Source organism: Rhinolophus sinicus, chromosome 16, assembly GCF_057876585.1.
Source record: "Rhinolophus sinicus isolate RSI-liver-muscle chromosome 16, RSI-T2T, whole genome shotgun sequence".
NCBI lineage: Eukaryota > Metazoa > Chordata > Mammalia > Chiroptera > Rhinolophidae > Rhinolophus > Rhinolophus sinicus.
In genome coordinates, this window is record NC_142516.1 from 15953167 (window position 1) to 15972120 (window position 18954).

Consider the following 18954-nt stretch of genomic DNA (forward strand, 5'->3'; position numbering starts at 1 on the left):
GAAACCTTCCTGAGCTGTTTGTCCAGTGCTGCCACTGTAAGCGCACGGCGGCAAGTTCGCGATCTTAATGGTCACGCCTCATATGCCTAGTATACATCACAGTTATGAGGATTCAGTCGATGAGATCCATAATGTCTTGTGCTTGGCAAAGAAAAGTAGACACTTAGGAAAGGTAATTTTTCTTTCTACCGTCTCTCTTTTCAAAAGACTTATCCCACCTCATCTTAAAAATAAAACTAGGTTGTTATGACAATACTAGTAATAATAAGAACTAAAATGTCTTGGGTGGCATGGGCATACATTATCTTAAATCCTAAGAACAACTTTGTACTGTCAGTGATATTACCATTGCTTTCTGCATAAAAGAGCAGAGGCTCTGAGAGAGGATGTCTGTCAAGCTTGTTCAGGGTTGTATGCAGAGCCTCAGCTAGCCCAGGCGTCACCTTTTCTATGAATTAGGAAATGGTGCTCTTCCACTTGGATTAAACCCCATGGGCGCAGTAATGGCTCGTGGAGCTAAAGGCTGGATTCCGTCCCCGCTCACCCTCTTGCCTCGTCACAGCTGTGCAGTATGCAACTTGCATAACTACACCCAGAAGCCGTGGTTGCACACATAGAAATTCAAACCCAGACATCTTTGACATTCAGACCACATCCTTTCCGTTGCTACCTGGGAGTTCATCTGTTCCTAGTTCCTTCAGGATCCTGCTCCACCGATTATGTCTTCTCTCTGCCTGGTCTCCAGCCTTTCCCCTCTCCTCCTCTTCTGGCTTCTCCTTCTTAGCTGATACACTCAGTCAAATCTCTACACTTGGGCACCCCTAGGATTGGAAATCATTATTCATAATTTCACCACCACCATCCCCCTCCAATGCATAGCTCTAAACTTGGCACTGAATAGGCCTTCTAAGCAGATGCTTCAGGACCCTTGTACATCACACTAGGCTTCCTTGTGTCATCGCCAAGCCTTTACTGTCTTCCCTGATATCCGCAGCGCCTAGCAAGTTGCTTTGCTCACTGTTAACCATTCTTTGGCATGGAAGAACCAACACATTTTTTCCCAAGAGCAATCATCTTAAGCAGGCACTAGAGGGCAGCAGGAGATCACACACGGGCTTTTTCCAGCCTCCTCTAGGACTGGCTATAGCCCACCTTCTCCCAAGAGGTGGGAGGGAACTTCAATGCTGACTGCTCAGTGAACAGCAAAAGGGATGAAAAGGCTGGGGGGGGGGGGGGGGGGGGCGGTCAGGTAAGGAAGACTGAGCACGCCTTAGTCTGTGATGAGAAGGCCCACTTTGCACTCCAATGAGATGCCCTGGAATTCTTCATTCCGCCCCTTAGCTTTCTGTAGGACAAATAAATAACACAGCAGAACTACGTGGGTATTTTAGTACTTTAAAAAATATGTCCATTAAAAGAATTCTTATCTGCAAACAAACAAAAGACATCACCCACTACTGGACTGCTGGGCGATGCCCAGGGGCCTTCTCCCTGCACCTCAGAGAGTAAGTATGGCCTTTCTCAGAGATTTAACTGCTTTCGCTCGAAACAAGGGTCCTCTTATCAAGTACCCCTCACCTGTAAAAGGGAGCAACAGTCTCCACTTTGTAGGGTGATCGTGAGGACCATATGTGAGCAAAGGTGTAAATCAGCTAGGGCTGCAACTCTCATTTGATGCTCAGAGCAGTTCAATGAGGACCAGAATCCCCATTTTACAAATGAGGAGACTACGGCTGAAGAAGTCAGGTTAACTTGGCCAGGATTCAAAACCAGGTGGCCTGACTCAATGGCTTTGGATTCAAAGCTATTGTGTCAATTCTACACTTGTCTGCTGTATTCCACTAGGTAGCAAGCAGGTAGCTTAAGGAGAAATTCCTGGCAGTGTGGTTAAAGCACCAGCAGGTTAAAGGAGAGATTTACAGGTTCAGACATGCACAAGGATTGAAGAATGCTGAGGTGATGGCCAAGGGCTGGAACAAATAACTCTGATGATTCTCTTGACGCCCTAGACTTTGTAAATTCCCCACTGGGTTCTGTTTCTCATGAACCCTCCTAATATAACAAGACTTAGATACTAACATCACTGACATCTTATAGATGAGAAACAGAGCCTCAGAGAAGTGAAGGGACTTGTCCAAGGTCACCCTGCTGGAAATGGAAGAGCTGGAGTTCAAACCCAAGCAAGTCACTGGGCTGTCGCTGCCCCTCTGTGATTGGGCTTGTTACTTGTGTATCTAAGGAAGAAGCTGTGAATTAGGTTAGATCAGTTGTCTTAGAATTTGGCAGTTGCAGGTCTGTCTTCTTTTTAGTCTCCACTATTGCTTCCCCTTCCACTCTTCAAATATGCAACACACACACACATACACACACACACACACACACACACACACACACACACACCCCTTATCAGAAGCCCCCACAGTTCCTGGCATGGAGTGTTCATGCACCTTGTTCGTTAATTTTAGCATGACCTCCCAGTAGGGGGCAGGCTTGAGCACTTTAGGGTGTCCAAATAGCTTAAAGTACGTAACTCTGGGTCTGGGTCCGATGCTTCGGCTGAGAAATGCAGTTCCTGGACGGGAAGCAATCCAAGTGCCACAGAGCTGTCCCCTGATGGAACTAGAGGCCTAAAGAGGTACTGAGTTCTGCATCATTAGAAGTGTCCAAAAAGAAGCTGGAGGATGATTTGGTGGTGAATGAGACATGAGATGGAATTTCTGACTAAGTGACCTCTAAAGTGCCTTTTACTCATGAGATCCTTTAGAAAGGAAAGGGGTGGGGAGCTTGGGGGTGTTAAGTGGGGGGTGGCAGGAACAGGGAAGGCTCAAGCGTTTGCAAAAGAGGTGAGTCACTGTGTAAAAGTGAAAATCAGTGCTGCAAATTTTGGGGAGAGGAAATACGAACAATGGAAGGAATAGTGGGACCAGGTACAAGAAGCTAGACTAGTTATTAGCTGTGTGGCCTTGGACAAATTACCTTACCTCTCTGAGCTACCATTTATACATCAATAAAGTAAGGTTAAGACCAGCTTTTGAGGCTGTAGTGATAAATTGAGATGATGAGTTTGAAGTCTGATAAGTGTTACATGAGCAGAAAGGTTTAAAGGAAAAAGAGGTCAGATCACATTCATCTATTCAGTTATTCAGATATTTACCTGCAAACTGTCTACAGGATATCAGGCAGGGAACTCTGTTCGGGATGCAAATGGTCATTAAAACCACCATGGTCCTCACTTTGATGGAGCTCACAGTTCAGTTGGGGAGACAGATATGAATTTAACTAGCACATTAACTGAAACTAAAAATGGGATAAGCGCTATAATGATGATGGTGTAAATGGTTCCATTGACAATACAAACTGAGAAAAATCAAAATACAATTTATGCATATGCTCAGATGATGTTCAAAAGTGCAAGCAGACCTTGGAGATGCGGGGCTTCAGTTCCATACCACCGCAATAAAGGGAACGTTGCAATAAAATGAGCCACACAATGTTTTCCAATTTCCCAGTGCATCGGAGAAGTTATGTTCACACAATAGCCTATTAAGTGTGCAACAGCGTTTGTCTAAACAAACAATGCATGTACCTTAATTAAAAAAAAAATACTTCATTACTGAAAAATGTTAACCATCCTCTGAACCTTCAATGAGTCATCATCTGTTTACTGGTGGAGGGTCTTAGCTTCAATTTGGAAAACAACACCATATCTGCAGAGTACACTAAAGGGAAGCCCAATAAAACGACGTATTTCTCTATATATGTGAGTGTTCCCACACTGCTTTTAATGTATTCACTGGGCTAATCTTCCTCTGCTCCTAGATAAAAGTGTTAGCAGGGCACATCTAATCTATTATCACTTTTATGGATCAGACAGTGCTATAGGCATTTTTACACAGTTTCAAATCAGGAATTAGGATGTCCAGTGCAAGATTTTAATCAAATTCCTAAATTTGACAAATCACATCTCTTTGTCCTCCTCAGTGGGGGCATTAAGAGTAGGGCAAGGTTTGCCTTTGTTCTGTTTCTCCACCTGGCCCTTCTTCCTCTCCCTCCAAGATCAAAGCAGAAGGAGAGAGAAGTGGTAAGGCTCAGAAAGGTCTCACTTGCCCTGGTGCCCTTGTACCTGGCTCTGTGTTCTCTGGTCCTGACAGATTTTTAAAGCGAGCCCTTTCTCTTGGGAGCTTTTTCAGGGGCTTTTCTGCAAAACCCATTGCTGGAGACTTCTTCCAAGACCTGAGACAATGTAATTTCTCATTGTCTGGCTGTTGCTGGTCCCCATTCACCTTCTCTGGCTTCCCGCCTCATGGAGATTTTCACTGTGGGGACCTCCTCCCCAAACCTCTGTTAGAATTCCTCCCGGTAGGACTCCTAACAGTTCCAGGCCAGCTCTTTCTCCTGTGTCCCTCCCCTCTGGTCCAGGGGACAATCCTGAAGCATTTATCACCCTGGCTGCCTCATGCTATTGGGCTGATCCCCAGGCAGCCCCTCCCGTGAGTGGCCACCGGCCACTAGAACTTTTGCAGGTGGAGTAAGATCCCAGTCCACTATCTTCCTAGGTGCTGAAAACACCGAGAGGCACACTTGGGAATAGAAGGCAGCACCCTCTACGTGTCACCCACGGGGCGCTGGGAACGCTGAATGTGAAGTAATAGCTCTGCAAAGTAAATCTCCCCCAAATCGGCCCCTTCTACTCTCTGACCTTGTTTTATTTTCTAGTTCTGGCTGAGGTTTCTAGCGTTATGAAACAAGTTAGGATCCATCCCCTTTGTAAATTCTGCAGAGAGGGGCTTGGCTTTGGATTTTCACTTCTGTTTCGTCTTGGTGCCTCAGTAGACATTTTCATGTTAACATCCCGTGACAACAACAGCACTCATAATTACAACAAGCACAGAAACGACAATAAGAGCAGCTGATACTGACTGAAAGCTTAACCTTTGCCGGGCACCGTATTTCATCGTCACACTAACGCTTTCAGGTTGGTACTATTATGGATCAAGGGTGCTGAGCTATGACTGCTGGGCTGAGACGTTCAGATTGCACGACACACAAGTGCACACCTCACCGGTGGCCTTTCAGCGAGCTCCTTCCCTTTTGTCCAGGAGGTATTTGTGTGGGTCCTTGAGTCAGGCCTCAGAGCAATCGCCTTCCTCCAACAGGAGACAGAAACTCCTCCTAAGAAATGATCCCATTTCAGCAATTCCTGGGAGGCCACTGCTGCAATAAAGGCCATTCTTTATGATATAAAAGTCTCACCCTCTTCCCCACCCTTAACGTTTCTAATTTGAGCCCCTCTGGTCCCTGTGGAGTCTTTAAATGCTTCAATTGCAAGCCTACTGCCAAGCAAGCCTGTCTGACTCGGAAGGCAGCGCCCTGAGCTGTGGCTGAATATTGAACAAACATTCGCACAGCCTTGGCTCTCCCAGAAGCCCTTAGTCTAATGCCTTTGTTTTGTTTTCTAGATGAGGGCAAGCAGTGCCTTCACCTCCTGCCGAAAAGCCCTGGCTGCCCTCCCAACAAGGAGTTGTCACTTCAACTGAGGCTTTTTTTTTTTTTTTTTTTTTTGGTGGCAACAAAATAATACCCAGCAGGAATTTGGGAGGAGAAAAAAGAGAGTTCAGTTGGCAGGTTCTCAAATGAATGGGTTGTAGTGTCATTGGAACTGAATTGGGCTTAAAACCAGATATGATCCTATTTTGGAAGCATTGTTCAGAGGGATGGGAAATGTGAACAGAGGATAAGTCTCTTCAAAAGCCCTCTTTATCCTTGCCTGTTAGAGACAGCCTGTTTTAACTGAACTCTCCCATCCCTTCAATGGCAAGGGCTTATGTGAAAACCTAGAGAAGGTCGGAACAACTGGCAAATTGATCAGCTATTCATCTATTAACCTTTCAATGGAGAGAGCTCATTTTACTTTGGGAAGAGGTTGTCACTTGATTGCGAGCCATCCATTTAGTGTCAGTCTTGACACGCACACATCATGGCTCTTAGACCCCGCAATGCTTTGATAAGATAGCACAGGGGTCAGGGTATATAAATATATATTCAGCAAATGTTTATGGAAAGCCTACTGTCTTCCAGGCACTGTGTGAAGTGGCTATGGGGAGCAGCAAGACTAATCCTGTTTTTGCCCGCATGGAACTTACAGCCTGGAAACATTAGCAGGTGACACACAGACCAGGATGCTGTGAGGATCTTCAATGTGAAACCGTAATATAGACTGGTGGCATGGGATGGAGTTCAGGGAAGGCACTGCTGAAGACCTGGCACTTGAACTAACATCTGAAGGACGATCGGGAGTTGGCCAGGAGAAGGGGCTGGGGGGGAATGGGGGAAAGCATTCTGTACAGAGAGACGAGCACATGCCCAGACTGAGAAAGAAAGGCACAGGGTGCGATGTGTGTAAGGAACTCAAAGCTAGTGTAGCTGAAAGTAAGAGAGTGAAGAGGAACAGGGTAATAGATCCGACTGGAGAGGCAGACAGGTTGCCTAGATCCCACATTACTTCGCCGCCATCTCACAGATTTTGGTGTTTATCCTAAGAGCATGACGTTTTGAGCAGGCAAAGAATATAGGGTTAGCCTTTTCAAAAGATGTCTTTAGCCACAGCGTGAAGCAATTAGCTTTGGCAATTGTAATATCTACAGCGGAATAATTAATGGAATGGCTAATGGTCTTTCCTGTTGCAACTTTCATCCAGATCATAACTTAGGCATGACACAATCTTTAAAAAAAAAGGATCATTGCTCATAAATGTGCATGGAACGTAGAGGTAAATTCCTTTCTCCATTGGAGGTCTTGGGCTCCTCACTTGTTAAGCATTGGGGCTGGACCAGATGATACCCAAGATGACACTTTTGCAAAATCAGCCCTTAGGTTTGACTGTGAATTCAATACTGCGACTGCAGGGCAGGTTTCAGCCTGGACTATAGGCTTTTAACCCCACTTGTTGGCCTGACAGATTGAGAAAGCTGAAGATTTATTGGACAAAAGCAAACCAGCCAAATCTATAGCTTGTTTTGCTATTAAATGGGCAGTTATATCTTTAACCCAATAGCTATGAATGTTTGTTTGATCAAGAGGCTTTTTACTCCCAGTACCATGTTATTCCTCCCCAATTAAATTGTGTGCTTACAGCATGGTGCTCCGAAAAGCAGGCCATCTGTGTTTTAAAATAAGCTATAAAAACAATAGGTGAAGAGATGAATTAATTATCAGCAGACTGGGGCTGTGTGCTGAAAGGATCACTAACTTACCGTGTGACCTTGGAAAGTCATTTTCCTTCGTTGGGGTACAATTTCCTCTTGTTTAAAATGGGGGAGTTGCACGAGGTTAGTGTTTTCAAAGGTGTGCTTTTTCAATTGTTTTTGAAAGACTTCTATGGAGAAAAGATGCCCCACTTGACCTTTTCTCCTTGGCGCCTTACAATCCAGGTGTATTAGTGGTCTAATTGATTCTACACTTTTTACTTTAACTGTTCCATCATTGTGCCACATCGCTGTGTAACTATAAGTGGATCCTCAATCTGAGACTCAGTTTCCCCATGTATAATCTAGTGCTAGAGCAGAGGTTTCCAAAATTTTTCTGTAAAGAATCAGACAGTAGATGTTTTAGGCTCTGTGGGCCATGGAGTCTTTGTTGCAACTACTCAATTCTGCCACTGTAGCCAAACACAGTAAAATGAATTAGGATGGTTGTGTTCCAATAAAACTTTATTCACAAAAACAGGCAGAGGGCTAGACTTGACCCATGGGCCATAGCTTAGACCTCGGGGTGAGAGTGTGGGCTAAGTATGCCCTAATGTCCTTGCAGCATTAACTCCCCCTTCCTCTTCTTTCTCTAATGGTTATTCTCCCCTGAGTTTGAAGTCTTTCTTCTCCAAAACTAGCCCTCTGGCTTGTGCTTCTAAAAGTCATCATCTTCTCTCGATGTGTCTGTATATAGACTGTCTCCATCTCCCCAGCTGCTGAGATGTCTTCTTCACAGCTTTGTTTTGTTTATCTTAGTAACTACCCTTCTTTAATCCCTCTGAAGGGTTGGTTAGCTGGAATTCGCCTGTCTTCCTCCCCCAGAGCCTTTGATCTGATGCTCATAAGCGTTTGCTGACAGCCAGACAGAAAAGGTGGAGCCCAGATCCTGGGCTCGAGGGCCCAGAAAATAATGAATGAAGGCTGCATTTATTTGTATTTCTAATTGGCAAGCCCATTTCCAGATCAGCTGCATGTCATTGCAAGCCGAGGGCAAGAGCAGGAGACAACACTCCTTTTTCTCCCAGGCCTGGGTGCCCAGGGTCCCTGGTTCCACTGAGGCAGGAGCCTTCCTTGGAAGACTCTGTCACCTGGAGCAAGCTCTGCCCCTTAGTCCAGGGCCCCCCTGTTTTGCCACTCAAGCTGTGCATTGTACAACTTTGAAGATACCATTCACTGTAGTATGTGATGTAAATGGAAACCTCTGTGTCATACAAATCACTTTGCTTCTTCAAGTTTTTTAATATAACCCAAAACCCTTCTCTTCTTATGAAATCTTATATAGAAGGCCAGTCTCAAACAGATAGAAACAGAACCACTCTATTTGAAGTTGAGGTGTGGGTTTCGAGTTCTGCCTGCTTGGTATTCCTCTTGCCCCCGGCAAGCAGCTACTGAGATGCTTCTTGGGATTCCTAGAGTTCCTCAGAAAGATTTTAGATCCTTTAGACTTGACCATGATCGTCATTCTAGCTATTTAGAGTTCCATAATCTTCCTCTTTGATTAAGTCTCACATATATTCCTAGCACCATGCTAGGCACTGAAGAGGTGGGGACAAGAGTGGAAGACCTGGCCCCTGGTCTCCAAGAGCTGAGCGTATGGTTGAAGAGGCCAGCAGGAAATGGGATGAGAAAATGAGCTTAACAAGAGAAGGTCTTCTAAGCAGAAATACTTATTCGGCAAGGAAGGAATGGGGCCAGGAGGAAAGACTTCCTGCGTAGGGTCACCTTGGCATGGAGTAGGGATAGGTGGTAAAGACCTGAAGAGGCAGAGGCGGAAAAGCAGGACAGGCAGAGCCAAGGCACAGAAGTGGGAGGTACGAGTCGTAGGGATCAAGAGAGAGCACAGAATGGAGCATGCGTGACTCAGATCTCGGTGTGCACGTGAAGAATGAGGCAGGAAAGGAAGTTTGAACAAGGGGACAGATGAGCACATAAAGAAAGGGAAAATGATATTTTTTCCAGACGGGTCCACCTCCTTCTATCTCATTTATCACTCATAACTATTTAACTCGGTATCATTAACCACATTTTACAGAATTAATCACAACAGGCTCTTCGACGTTAAGATACTTGTTTGCAAGGTTGCATTGCTATTATCACACAGAATTGAGATTTCAACTGAAATTGACTTGACTCCAAAACTTGTATTTTCCCTATTACACGGGACTTCCTGAAAAATAGGGACTGGAGTGAGTTTCTAAAAGAAAGATAGAATTTGTGTAAATTGACAGTAGACAGAAAGGAATTTCTGGTTGGGGGACAAAACCCTTAAACATTTACATCTTGTATAGTCCTTGGAGAATCCTCTGGTCCCCCTACCATCTTTGAATATGGAGAAAGTAAGAACAAAGCTTGAAAGGGGACTATTTCACGTAAATGGTAGCATAAGATTCCATTCTGGACTCCATACCTTCAGGACAGTCCTCTTTCCAAAAAGCCCCTCTAGCATCTTTTTCCCTTTCCAACAGATACCAGCTCCTTAGCACACTGGATTCTTAAATTGATTAAATTCAACAATACTGAATTTATTTCTCCCTCCCCAGAGACCACAGAGCTGGGCAGCAAGAAGGAGCTCAAGTCCATGCCCTTCATCACCTACCTCTCAGGTCTGCTGACTGCCCAGATGCTCTCGGATGACCAGCTCATCTCAGGTGTAGAGATCCGCTGTGAGGAGAAAGGCCGCTGTCCATCTACCTGCCACCTTTGCCGCCGACCAGGAAAGGAGCAGCTGAGCCCCACTCCGGTGCTGCTGGAAATCAACCGTGTGGTGCCCCTTTATACCCTCATTCAAGACAACGGGACCAAGGAGGTGAGATCCCCTGACACATGCACTAAGTCGAATCTAAGTACCAACCCTCCTACCTCCTGCCCTATGGGCCCTTTGTCCATTGGGATTGTCCTGTCATCATCACCATCACAACTAGCATTTGTTGATGTCTCACCATGTTTTAAGTACACAGATAGCTTCATGACAGGAGCTGGTAAAACCGACAAACTTTCGAATCTCAATGGCTTAATTCCATAGAGGTTATTTCTGGGTTGTACAGAGTCCCAAATAGATATTTCTGATTGATGAATGGCTTTACTCCGAGAAGGAGTTCAGAGATCCAGCCTATTCTATCTTGTGCTCCTTCAACCTGATGCTTCCACGCAGGTTGAGAAAAGAATGAACATGGAGGGTTGCACATGAGAAGTGCAGTGGGCCAAGCCTGAAAGTGGCAACTGTCATTAAGCTCCCATTCCATTGGCTAGAACTCAGCTGCTGGGCACACCTGTCTGCAAGGAGGTGGGGGAATGTATTCTATCTATGTGCTCAGGAGAAGAAGATACGGGTTTTGTGAAAACCTAGCAGTATCTAATCAGTACTGTACTTGGATTATCTCTTTCAATCGACCCTTCAAAGCTATGATCTCCTTATAAATATTGGGTTGATTCATTTGAAATTGCTGACCTTTGACCATCTTTTATTTGTAAAAATGGCAATTCTGTATGGTTTATTTTAATGTCATTCCCACTTTACAAGTGAGGAAACCTCAAAGATGTTTAGTGGTTTGCTGAAAGTTGGTCTGTTTCAGAGACGACATGTTTAATCATGAAATTATATCCTCTCTTTTTCCTCTTTCTGTGTCTCTCACTTTCAATTACAGTAGGTCATGTGCACGATTTGATTCACTGGTTTTCAAACTTGTGTATTCGGCACACTTTTTCCAAACACAGTCTTCAGGAACCCCAGTCCCTAAAATCAGGAGGAGTGATGCTATCCCTTCAGTGAGGAAGAGGAAGGTGGATAAAGCATCTCTATTTGGTCCCCACTCTTCCTTCCACAGAAACTCCCACACAGCCCTGGACGTCTCAAGGAGACCAAGTCCAATAGGAAGCTATGGATTCTGTGCCCCTCCCATAGCATTCCACTGGACTAAGTGCCCGTGGGTGGTGAGTGGTCAGGTAGGGCCTCACAGAGGACCGAGAGGGATGAGGATAAGAAAGCAGGAAGAGTATCAGGGAGATGATCTCAGGCAGAAAAGAACAGTCTGTACAAAGACAGGAATAAATTCCCCATGACTAAGATGAAGAGATGGAGAGAGAGCAGAGATGAGGCCGAGGGGTCAAAAGGAGTCTGATCGTTTAGGGTATTGTAAGCTAGGTCATAGCGTTTGGACACTATCCAGAGAGCAGTGGGAGGCCGTGGGTAATAGGATTATCAGGAGGCCGAGAGGATTTGATTTATATGGCAGAAGGAGGCTTCTGCACACCATCCAGGTGGCCATCAGTGGGAGAGCAGTGACGATGTGGAACGTGCACCCAACAGAATACTGCACCACAGCCAGGACGAGTGAACTATAGTGACACTGTGAGATGCGTGAACTTAATATAAATGAAAAAAATAAGTGTCAAAGATACGTTTTCAATAGCATGCTACCTTTTCCACTGTTTGAAGCTAACACACATACACACATACACGCACACACACACACCCCTAACACACTACCTTGTAGGGATACATACAGATGCAATAAACCACTTAAACGTGGAATCAAGGAAACAGTGACCATAGGACACAGGATGATGGTAATCCTGAGTCAGGGGAGGCAGGGTGATGGCATGAGGGCATTGGTTACACTTACGTACTCCGGTTCCTCGCTGGTGTTCTGGGTGATGGATTTGTGGGAGTTTATCAAAGTGTTAAAAGTCGCTAACTCCCTGACCACTCATCACCCACTGGCTGACTGGATGAGTGCGTAAAGCCTCACCATGCTGCTGCAACAAGGAGCTTGAGTCATGGACCACGCATGGCGGATAGTCTAATTCTATGCGTCAAAGTTCCCCGAAGTAACAATAGCAGAAAAGCCAAATGCGTATATATCTCCACTCCTCTGGCTTCAGGGTGAGAGTCCACTGTGGAAATGTGACAGTGGAAGGAGGGAGGTGCGCGAGGAGGCTGCTGAAGCTTCCAGTGGATACCAGGCTGGGCCTGACCAGTGCCGTGCATAGTAGCCCCTTGGTAGCCGCGTAGGACTGAGCTATGCCTCCAAAGCTACCAAAGTGAGTGACGCTGTTAACATTGCCACTCACTGCTCTGCGGACGTGCCCCAACGACTGTCATTCGGGGCCTCACTCTCCTCAGCAGTACTGTGGCACGATACCAAGTCCTGGGACTTTTGTGATGTGTTCCTGGCTCATGTGTGGTAGCAGAGGACTGGTGCTTCCTCTCCTCTTTGCTTAGGAGCCAGACGACCCCATGTCTGAATTCTGTGCCAGCTTCCCTCAGAGTCACCACGATATTCAATTCTTTGGCGATCCAGTGAGGTCTTCCTGAGGCCCGTTGATGACGTGTTTAGCAGAGAGGCCCAAGGGTGTGAAAGCAGCCACTAGATGTCACTGTTCTCCTTACAGTAGATCTGGAGCTCCTGAAGCTCTGGTCATCGCGTCATTAATTCAGTATTTTTCAGTCCTACTATATGCCAAGTACTGTGTCACACACCCTGAGAAGTGAAGCATATGACAGCTGGATACGATCTTTATCTACATGGAGTTTACAGACTTGTGGAGAAAACACATTCATGAAACAATCACATAGATAAAGGAAGACAGACTGCTAAGTCCCGGGAGAAGTCGAGGGCGGTGGATTCAAAGCATGTAACAGGAGGCCCTGAGGAAGTCATATGGAAACCGAGTCTTTAGGGGCCAGGTCCATGGGGCAGGGGAGGAGCCTGCACACATGCCAGGTGAAGGTCCCGCTGCTGCAAAGGCCTGAAGAATGAGCGAACATGGCCCATTTCCGTGAAGAACTGAGTGAAAACCTGTGTGACCGGGGCCTGGACTAAGGGGTAGTTCCCTGGGCAATGCTGAGGAGAGGTGGCAGGACAAGGCCAGGCAGAGTGTGAAGGCTGTGTTGGTGAGGCATTGGGTCCCTGGGGTGGGGAGCCAGGGAGGAGTTAAGGCAGACAGCAGGCACCTTGCTGTCTCCTCAGCTCTAAACTCTGCTCCTCGTGGTAATTCCTGCAGATACGTTAGAGCTGGTTGACCAGAGCTGGCTTCCTCCAAGTCTCCAGTTTCTTTTCCCCCTTTCCCAAACCCCAAGCCAGGCCTGTTTAAAGTTTCCTAGCAATCTAGGGGCTGCAGGGTGTGTTAGGCTTTTCCAAGGGTTCCAGGTGGTAGGAGTGGGTAGGACAGCCTCACTGCAAGTCTGGAAATGATCCTGGAGAAGGGGATGTGGCCACGGAGCCAGGCTGGTGTGATGAGAAAGCAGCCATGCTCATTGTTTCCATCACTTGTTTTTCGACCTTTTCTCAACAACCATCACTCCTTTTCCCAGGGTGTCTCCAGCTCTCTGCCCTTCTCTGCAGCTGGAGACGGAGACTATATGCATAAAGCACACGCACACACACAGCCCTAGTCTCTGACACTGAGTCATAGCAAGCCTGGGGCAAGTCCTTTTCCTTTCTGGGCCTTTCTTCTCCTACCTGAAAAAATAAAAAAAAGAAAATGAAAAAAGAAAAGCTGATAGGAGGAGTGAGTTTCTGAGTTCCCTGCAGGAGATATTGTCTAAGTGCAATCAGAGAGTGTAGGCTCTGTGCTATACCCCCGTTGGGTTGGAATCCTGTCTCAATCCCCTGTTCACTGTGTGATGCTGTATGACCTCTCCAAACCTCAGTTTCCACATCTGTAAACTGTGATCTCACGATCCCGATTTCATGGTGATCCCATGAGGTAACGCGCATAGAGCCTGGCTCCTAGCATGTCATGGGCAGACTTTTTCTATGATAATGATAAAAAAGAGTATTTGTTTAAACTGGCCGCTTTCTTTGGTACCTTCTCTTCAAGGTAGTACTTGATAACTTTGCAGATGTCCAAAGTGCTAGGGATGTGACGTTTAGAGTAGGATCTAAATGTTTTGTATGGGAAGGGTCATTGGTTCACCCAAATGGCAGATTACAAATGGAGGGATTTTCAGAGCAGCTCCTCACTTTATAAACATTTCTGGAGCTCATACTCTGTAGGTAAAAGATACCGTTATATGAATAAAATAATGTCCTCTCCTATAGACTTTCCAAAGCAGAATGGAACCATTCTTCTGAGTGCGAACTCCTGACTCCTTGAGTTATTTGAGGTGCCACCTCAACTCCTGAGTCCCATTGCATGATACAGTCAGGAGTATCAGAGAGGGGGTATGACTCGCTTGAAGTTTGTGGGGGCAGTTCTGGTCTCTGATCCTGTACCAGGGAAAGGGTGTGTTCTGGATAGCCTTGGGGACCATGGGGCCCTAGCTCCTTCGGTGTTTGAGTTCTCCTTGGGTCCATGTCTGTGAATGCACGGGAAAGGATGATGCCTTCTACCCAGGCTGGAAAGGAACCCTTCATTACACTCTGTGCGCCTGGTTTTGAACAAGTAAAGCAGGAAAAAAGTCCTTACAATGGAGAGTTTGAGTAATATGCAAATCTCCTTCCTCCCCCTGGTAAATGATCCATAGGCAGCCCAAAGCCATAGAGCTTGGCTAAGCATCACTAGTGCTTCATGTACAAGACTTTGTGTGGCCGTTAATTTAGACTTTGGCTGAAGAAGAAGAGGAGCCCAAGGGGGAGAAAGGGCGGTGTCTCAGTGAAGAGCCGGATTCGAATCCCACCTCTGCCACTGGCTGCCGGGGTGACCTTGTTTTTACTCATTTGTAAAGCAGGCATTACAGTATCTCTCCCTATCCATGTGGCACTGAGGTGGTTTCCGTGGAAGGACTAGAGAACTGGGGCACCTGGAATCCGAGCCAGGCTCCACCCTTGATTGTTATATGGCCTTGGACATGAATGCTTCTGTTTCGGCCTTTGTTTCTTTATCTGTGAGGTGAGAAATACAGGTTAACCTTACCCATGGTGCCTTCTGGCGCTGTGATAGGGTCAGGTCTAACTCTACCCTGAATAAGGGAAGTATTTTGAGATGGGAGAGGCATGCTGGGCCCTGCAAATTATTTTTTGTCCAGAGTGTTTCCAGTTTTACTCCTTAAATTCATATGGGAAAGAGAAAGATATACATGTCTTATCCTCTATCCCAATGTCGCAGTATATATGCCTAGAGAGGGATATTAAAATTATATCCTGTTTATATTACAGATCAACCTCTTTATTTTACAAATAGTTAAAACTGAGACCCAGAAATGAAGAATGACTTGTCCTAGCTCACACAGCTAAGTCTGAAGGCTACGTAGTCAGGCTTCTGACCTCAGAAATGTCTGTCCTCGCTCTGAGACTTAGTTTCCTCATCTATGGAACTATGAAATGGGTGTTGCTAGCTTTCCTCACAGGGCCCTCATCTAGAAACATTAGGAGATTGCTTGCTATAGTTTTGAAGACTGTAAAATACTCTCTAGATCTGGATAATGCTTTTCTAGTGTTCAGGTCCCCTGGCTTCTGATGATGTGAGATTTTTTTTTTTTTCTTTTCATTCTGCCCTAGGAAGAGCCATGTATAATTTTGGTCTTGTTGTGGTTGTGTGACCTTCCAGAAGATTCTCCCTCTCTGCCAGAAAGACTTGTTTTCTCTATTTACACTTCTTGGCTCCAAGTGAGAAGAGAATTCCAAATAACTGCTCTTTGAAAAGAAATTAACAGCCAAGATTTTGCCCCCCCCCCCCCACATTATCATCACCGCCATTATCACCACCGCCGTCACCACCACCGTAACCCCATCCCCTTGCATCGGTGCTTATGTATACCAGATCCTGTGCTGGAAATATGATACAGAGGGGAATAAGACATAGATTGTGCCTTCAAGGAGCTCATAGTCAACTGGATGAGGCAAAAAGAGCAACCTAAGTAACTATAATGACTTGCACATGCTGCATTAATGCGTGATTTATTTTCAAATACTACAATACACATTCCAACCGTGTTAGGAAAGAGGGAGAAAGAAACTCTTGAAAGGGAGAATCTGGAAAGGATTTTTGGGTAGAGAAGGTAGATATGGGTAGATAGTAAAATAGCTGGAGGCAAGTCCACTGATGATGAAGAAACTATTGTGTGCCAAAAACTGTGCCAAGGGCTTTAGTGCTTTATCTCATTTAATCATCCAGCAACTTACGAGGGAAGTACTATTATTATCCCTATTTAATAGGTGAGGAGACTGAGGTTCAGAGAAGCTTGAACCCAGGTTTGTAGAATTCCAAAGCTAGTCTAGGCCAGAGTCAGAAAACTATGAGTGGCCCATTGGTGAAATCCAGCCTTCCACCTGTTTTTATAAATAAAGCTTATGAACCATAGCCATACTCGTCTGTATGCATGCCTCCTATGGTGCTTTCCTGTAACAGTGGCATTGTTGAGTCGTAGCCACAGAAGATGGTATAACATGCAAAGCCAAAAATGTTTACTGTCTAGTCCTTTACGAAAAAAGTTTGACAAGCCTTGGTCTAGACTAAGATATACTGGAAAAGAAGGGGAAAGAAAGTTACGTCAAATACTATGTGACAAGCATAGAGAATAGAAGAATGAAACCCAAGAACTTTTAAATGTATTTTGTATTATTAAATTTATTGGGGTAACATTTGTTAATAACATTACATAAATTTCAGGTGTCCAACTTTATAATATAACATCTGTGTACTTTTTTAAGTGCTCACCACTAAAGTCTGGTCTCTTTTCATCACCGTGACCCCCATTATCCTCCTCATCCATCCCCCATTACCCTCGCTCTGTGGTAACCGCTATTTTGTTGTCTGCAACTGAGTTTGTTTGTTTATTTTTTTTTTTTGTTATTTTATTGCTTTTTATTTTACGTCCCACATGTGAGTGAAATCATACGGAAATCCAGCAATGATTGAGTGCCAGCTATACCCCTGGCATTTTTAAGTGTTTTATGTGTATTAATATGTGTATTGGGGGTGCCAAAAATGTATACAAGTGGACACTTTGCTCAGTGTTGCTCAAGCAGTAGTTTGCCGTAATGAGAAGTGTCTGGACGCTGAGGGTAACCACTTTGGGCACCTCTTGTAGTTGCAGAAGTCAAATGTGACTTGTATTCATCTTTTGTTATCAGTATATATTGAGTATTATAATTTTAATACAGGTTTCCTTTCTTAAAATGTGTATACATTTTTTTTTTTTTTTTGGCATCCTCTGTATAAGTACTCTTTATCTGTCCTGCTACAATGCATTTGATGTACACACACTTATGCCCATTTCACAAATTAAAAAGCAAAACCTGAGGCTTTTAAGAGATAGATAATTTATCTAAGATCACACAGCTGATGACCTGGGGGCTCAGAATTCAAATCCAGATGTGTGTGTCTAAAGTTTATGTGTTTGTCACTCTAGTGACAGGCCTGCAAGATTTGGGAGAGAGAAAACTGGAGAAGTGATATGCGGAAGGCTGACATGTGGGCAACTTTGAATGCCGTGCTGAAGGATTTGGGTACCATGTAGACTGTAATAAGTCCTGCAAGATTTGGGGTCAAGGGAAAGACTTGTCTAGATGTGAGTTTTTGGCTAACAACTACAGCAACAGTTGAAGGTTCAATTGCAGGGACCAGGGCTGCTTCATGGCAAAGGTTATTCATTTGGGGTCTTCAAATCCCTAATGTTAAAGGGTCTTTGGATCTCCATCTCCAGAAAGTTTATGCAGAATTATACATAATTGTGATTTTTGTTTCCCCTGGGAAAAAGGTACATGGCATCAGCACGTTTTCTAAATGTTCTTGACCCAAATGTTGTAGAACACTAAAATCTCAGGACCAGTTAGTACCTGCAGAAGTCCATACATGAGGTGGCTGGGAGACTTCAATTCAAATAATTCTAACAAATATTTACCAAGGGTCTTCTCTGGACCAGGCTCTGTTCTGGCCATTTGGGATACATCAGGGAGCAAAACAGGCATATATTTCACCATCTGGACACGTCATTCTACTGGCGCACGTGTGAGAGACATAAACAATCAGAATAGTAAATAACATAGTACATTAGAAAATGACGGGGATGGGGGAAAGTGAAGAAGTGTAATAGAGGCCAGGGGTGCCTAGTGGGGTGTGGATGCCTGGATCTCAGAGTGACTCAAAGCCCGTCAGAATCACTTGGGGTGGTTATGGCGGAGGCGTTTGTTAGAAATGCAGATCCTTGCTTTCTTCCTACTGATTGGGATTCTCTGGGTGGGGTGGGGGGAGAGGCTGGAATCTACATCTTCACAAGCGTCCCACATGATTCTCATACACCTGAGCTTGAGAACCACGACCCCAAATCACGCTTAGTATGTCTTTCGTCTTTCTCATTCTGGAAATCCTTCAGGGGTTAATCCCATGCTAGGGATTAAGAAAGTCAAGCACTTCTTAAAATCCGGTGTAAATCCTCTGTGCTCTTGTGGGCCACTTCCTCTTCATCTCTTGTGCATTCTGAGAAGGAGGTGAGCTGGCCAGGGCCGAGACTATCATGCAATCCTTGGCAAGAGGGGAGATCAAAGAAGAGAGAGGGAAATAATCCACATGTTACTCAACATGCTCACCTCACGGTCCATTACACAAGAGGAACTTAATGCTTGGCTTGCCTACTTGCAAAACTGGAAAACGGAGCGATTTCATGGGACCAGAAGACTCCCAGATTGAATAAAATATACAAGACATGCAGACTTAGCAAATGAAACATTTTTGCATGTCCAAGATTAGAGCACTTATGGTTCCTGCCCCCACGCCATGGGACATTGAATTCAGTTAGCAAATGTAATAAAAAAAGAGAACAGCA

At 45.1% G+C, this 18954-nt stretch overlaps 1 protein-coding gene across 4 annotated transcripts in view; it reads left to right on the forward strand.

Moving 5' to 3' along the window:
* ASTN2 (astrotactin 2) overlaps positions 1 to 18954 on the forward strand; it is an 839436-nt gene that overhangs the window by 647622 nt on the left and 172860 nt on the right. For all 4 annotated transcript variants that reach the window (XM_074330924.2, XM_019731189.3, XM_074330925.2 and 1 more), the window contains one exon: positions 9788 to 10053. In XM_074330924.2, coding sequence (XP_074187025.2) covers positions 9788 to 10053 — 266 coding nt within the window. The remainder of the gene's footprint in view (positions 1 to 9787; positions 10054 to 18954) is intronic.